Source organism: Micropterus dolomieu, linkage group LG18 (genome assembly GCF_021292245.1).
Source record: "Micropterus dolomieu isolate WLL.071019.BEF.003 ecotype Adirondacks linkage group LG18, ASM2129224v1, whole genome shotgun sequence".
NCBI classification, from domain to species: domain Eukaryota; kingdom Metazoa; phylum Chordata; class Actinopteri; order Centrarchiformes; family Centrarchidae; genus Micropterus; species Micropterus dolomieu.
In genome coordinates, this window is record NC_060167.1 from 239,122 (window position 1) to 243,830 (window position 4,709).

General features: G+C 51.6%; 2 protein-coding genes across 6 annotated transcripts in view; both read left to right on the plus strand.

Moving 5' to 3' along the window:
* LOC123987433 (E3 ubiquitin-protein ligase RNF182) overlaps positions 1-1,631 on the plus strand; it is a 17,325-nt gene extending 15,694 nt beyond the window's left edge. For 3 of the 4 annotated variants that reach the window (XM_046076346.1, XM_046076347.1, XM_046076348.1), the window contains exons 8-9: positions 740-972; positions 1,054-1,631. In XM_046076346.1, the coding sequence (XP_045932302.1) occupies positions 740-972; positions 1,054-1,239 (419 nt within the window). In that variant the 3' untranslated portion in view covers positions 1,240-1,631. The remainder of the gene's footprint in view (positions 1-739; positions 973-1,053) is intronic. The other variant, XM_046076349.1, reaches the window with a different exon arrangement.
* A 110-nt stretch (positions 1,632-1,741) lies between these two features.
* Positions 1,742-4,709, plus strand: part of zgc:109913 (regulator of G-protein signaling 9-binding protein) — a 7,389-nt gene continuing 4,421 nt past the window's right edge. The window contains exons 1-3 of one of the 2 annotated variants that reach the window (XM_046076351.1): positions 2,406-2,491; positions 2,612-2,684; positions 3,042-3,258. In XM_046076351.1, coding sequence (XP_045932307.1) covers positions 3,057-3,258 — 202 coding nt within the window. In that variant the 5' untranslated portion in view covers positions 2,406-2,491; positions 2,612-2,684; positions 3,042-3,056. Of the gene's footprint in view, positions 2,492-2,611; positions 2,685-3,041; positions 3,259-4,709 lie in introns of both variants that reach the window. The other variant, XM_046076350.1, reaches the window with a different exon arrangement.

Here is a 4,709-nt window from a genome sequence, read left to right on the forward strand (position 1 = left end):
GTGTCTCTACCTGTCCTCTGTGTCTCTACCTGTCTTCTGTGTGTGTCTCTACCTGTCTTCTGTGTCTCTACCTGTCCTCTGTGTCTCTACCTGTCTTCTGAGTCTCTACCTGTCTTCTGTGTGTGTCTCTACCTGTCCTCTGTGTCTCTACCTGTCTTCTGTGTGTGTCTCTACCTGTCTTCTGAGTCTCTACCTGTCTTCTGTGTGTGTCTCTACCTGTCTTCTGTGTGTGTCTCTACCTGTCTTCTGTGTTTCTACCTGTCTTCTGAGTCTCTACCTGTCTTCTGTGTCTCTACCTGTCTTCTGTGTGTGTCTCTACCTGTCTTCTGTGTGTGTCTCTATCTGTCTTCTGAGTCTCTACCTGTCCTCTGTGTCTCTACCTGTCTTCTGAGTCTCTACCTGTCTTCTGTGTGTCTCTACCTGTCTTCTGAGTCTCTACCTGTCTTCTGTGTGTGTCTCTACCTGTCCTCTGTGTCTCTACCTGTCTTCTGTGTCTCTACCTGTCTTCTGAGTCTCTACCTGTCTTCTGTGTCTCTACCTGTCCTCTGTGTCTCTACCTGTCTTCTGTGTCTCTACCTGTCCTCTTGGTCTGTATGAGTTGGCGCGTTGCTGTCCTGAGGCTCTTGGAGACGTGTTTCTGCAGAGAGCCTCAGGACCAGCTGGCTGAGGGACTCTGGGTTCAGGTCCAGGTGTGTTAGGGTTCTGTCTGGTTTGAATTGTCTCTCTGTCCATCCATCAGGAGGCAGCGGCGGCGGCGTGGAGTCGTCTCACCGCTCCTCAGACTGCCTGGTCATCACCATCATGGAGCTCCCAGAGGAGTCTCCGTCCTCTGACTCACTGAGCACGCTCAATGTGGTGGGTCTGTACCGCCCCCCCAGCCTGGACTCGCTGCCCTGCAACCTGCCAGCTCAGAAGTGTCGCGCCTGGACGTCCCGCAGCTTCCCCCGCTGCCTGCTGGGGGCGCTCTGCCTGGTCAGTGCGTTCGGAGGCAGCAACAGCAGGTAGAGGACGGGAGACGACGAGCTGACAGGTGTGTCCTCTGTGTTTGAACAGGTGTACTTCAGCTCTCTGCCTCTGGGGATCTACCTGCTGATGATTGGTCAGCTGTGGCTGGGCGTGGTCCTGGTCAGCCTGGTTCCCTCCACGCTGCTGCTGCTCGTCCTCTACGGCTTCTGTCAGTGTCTCTGCCACGAGCTGATGGAGGCGCTCGCCGCACGCCGTACGCACACGTTGCCATGATGACCACCACCACAGTCACCAAACAAACAACCGGTACAGCTAACCTGTCACTCATCTGTAGACCGACCCATCAGACACTGACACACCTGTCCGCTCTGACCCCGCCCCCCTCTGAATACCAGCATAACCCCCGTCAAGCTACAGCCAATCAGACGGAGGCTGAGTCTGTCTCTCTCTGTGGCGTTTTACTGTGAAGGTTTCTCGTTGTCGCCTCTTGCAGGACGAACTGGTGAATCACAGCTGATGTCAGTGGACTCCTGCCAGCCAATCAGAGAAGCTGCAGCACAGACTGACACAAACGATCAATAACTAATTAACCACATCAATGTTCAGTATGTGTGAAACCTGTTTTTGTCAATGCTGATATTTATTAAAGCCTCTCGTTGTCCGTTTCTCCAGAGTCAGCTGTTTCACTGAGGTCCAGGACCATTAGCCTAGCTTAGCATTAGACTGGAGGCAGAGGGAAACTGTTAGCCGAGCTTAGCATTAGACTGGAGGCAGAGGGAAACTGTTAGCGTAGCATAGCATTAGACTGGAGGCAGAGGGAAACTGTTAGCGTAGCATAGCATTAGACTGGAGGCAGAGGGAAACTGTTAGCGTAGCATAGCATTAGACTGGAGGCAGAGGGAAACTGTTAGCCTAGCTTAGCATTAGACTGGAGGCAGAGGGAAACTGTTAGCGTAGCATAGCATTAGACTGGAGGCAGAGGGAAACTATTAGCCTAGCGGAGCATTAAACTGGAAGCAGAGGGAAACTGTTAGCCTAGCTTAGCATTAAACTGGATGCAGAGGGAAACTATTAGCCTAGCATTGCATTAGACTGGAGGCAGAGGGAAACTTTTAGCCTAGCGTAGCATTAGCTAAGAGGTTGCTGAAGTTCATTATTTTCCGTCTGCAGAATAACGATCAATGCTAACGAACGTCTTTAGTATGACAACAGTGACGCTTGTTTTCCTGGATGGAAAGAACAGCAACAACCTGACCCGGGTTCTTCTTTCTATTAATAACCTTGACACGACACCGTGTACCTGGACAGGTGAATCCCTGACAGAGGGGTTGGCCTGTGAGGTATAGGTCAGGGGAAACTTCAGAGTCTCCTGAGAGGTTTGGGGCCTCAGTTGGCCCCCAGGTGTTAATTAAAAACACTGACGCTCCCCCGAGAGGAGAAGAAGATGAGTGTTTACCTGCCTGACGCTGCACGCTCTCCAACCACAGAAGAAAAAGGTCGCAGATGGAGTCGTGATCAGCAGCAGGTAAGACAACTTTATTCTGAATCTTTTAACGTCAGACAGGTTTATAGTTTTTAATCCTGACGGTTAGGGTTAAAATCTCCACATGTATGAGAAAATAATAACATCTTGTTTCTGTTACAGATAAAAATGTGGAGTTACAGCTTTGTGTGAGTGAAGTTGCAGTTTGAACAGAAGCTGAGATCAACTTTAAAATGTCAGTTTCATGTGACTAGAATTATTAATTAATTTTCTTCGTGATAAAAAATGTATCTACTCATTTAAGACACGACATTCAACCACATAAATTCTGGAAACTGAACATTAAATATCACGTCTCACGCTGCTCCAGTGATCCGCTGGACCTGGAGACGTTTCCCTTCTCCTCTCACGTTTTCACCTTCTCACCTTCATTCAGTCAGTCAGTTTCTCAAAAACGCTCTGTCCCAAAGATCTCTCACCTGTGTCGTCTCAGGTCTGTCCGTCAGCTGTTCGTGTTCATCTTAGAGATCAGGTGTTTACTCAATGATCGCCACCTAACAATCAATCACCTCACCTGTCCTACTCTCGGCAGGTGAGTGATGACATCATGAGTCGGTGGCATCGTTCGGTCAACGAGCTGGTGGTGCGGCGGCGGCGGCAGGGTGAGTGTGAGCGCGCTCAGGAGGCGTTCAGTCGGGTCACTTCCTGTTTCCAGCAGCTGGCGGCGTCACTCGGCAGCTCGGTGGATGGCAGCTTCCTGCGAGACGAGATGGACGAGACGAGAGCGCTCGCACACCGAATCTGCTGCGGTACGAAGACCTGCACCTGTCTGTCTCTCTCTCACCTGTCTGTCTGCAGGTCTGTCTCTCACATGTCTGTCTGCAGGTCTGTCTCTCACCTGTCCATCTCTCACACCTGTCTGTCTGTCTCTCACCTGTCTGTCTCTCTCTCACCTGTCTGTCTGCAGGTCTGTCTCTCACATGTCTGTCTGTCTCTCACCTGTCTGTCTGCAGGTCTGTCTCTCACCTGTCCATCTCTCACACCTGTCCGTCTGTCTCTCACATGTCCGTCTGTCTCTCACCTGTCTGTCTGCAGGTCTGTCTCTCACATGTCCGTCTGTCTCTCACATGTCTGTCTGCAGGTCTGTCTCTCACATGTCCGTCTGTCTCTCACATGTCCGTCTGTCTGCAGGTCTGTCTCTCACATGTCCGTCTGTCTCTCACATGTCCGTCTGTCTGCAGGTCTGTCTCTCACATGTCCGTCTGTCTCTCACATGTCCGTCTGTCTGCAGGTCTGTCTCTCACATGTCCGTCTGTCTCTCACATGTCCGTCTGTCTCTCACATGTCTGTCTGCAGGTCTGTCTCTCATATGTCCGTCTGTCTCTCACCTGTCTGTCTGCAGGTCTGTCTCTCACATGTCCGTCTGTCTCTCACATGTCTGTCTGCAGGTCTGTCTCTCACCTGTCCATCTCTCACACCTGTCCGTCTGTCTCTCACCTGTCTGCAGGTCTGTCTCTCACATGTCCGTCTGTCTCTCACCTGTCTGTCTGCAGGTCTGTTTCTCACCTGTCCATCTCTCACACCTGTCCGTCTGTCTCTCACATGTCCGTCTGTCTCTCACCTGTCTGTCTGCAGGTCTGTCTCTCACATGTCCGTCTGTCTCTCACCTGTCTGTCTGCAGGTCTGTCTCTCACATGTCCGTCTGTCTCTCACATGTCTGTCTCTCTCTCACCTGTCTGTCTGCAGGTCTGTCTCTCACCTGTCCATCTCTCACACCTGTCCATCTCTCACACCTGTCCGTCTGTCTCTCACATGTCCGTCTCTCTCTCACCTGTCTGTCTGCAGGTCTGTCTCTCACCTGTCCATCTCTTACACCTGTCCGTCTGTCTCTCACATGTCCGTCTGTCTCTCACCTGTCTGTCTGCAGGTCTGTCTCTCACCTGTCCATCTCTCACACCTGTCCGTCTGTCTCTCACATGTCCATCTGTCTCTCACCTGTCTGTCTGCAGGTCTGTTTCTCACCTGTCCATCTCTCACACCTGTCCGTCTGTCTCTCACATGTCCGTCTGTCTCTCACCTGTCTGTCTGCAGGTCTGTCTCTCACCTGTCCATCTCTCACACCTGTTCCTCTGTCTCTCACATGTCCGTCTGTCTCTCACCTGTCTGTCTGCAGGTCTGTCTCTCACATGTCTGTCTCTCTCTCACCTGTCTGTCTGCAGGTCTGTCTCTCACCTGTCCATCTCTCACACCTGTCCGTCTG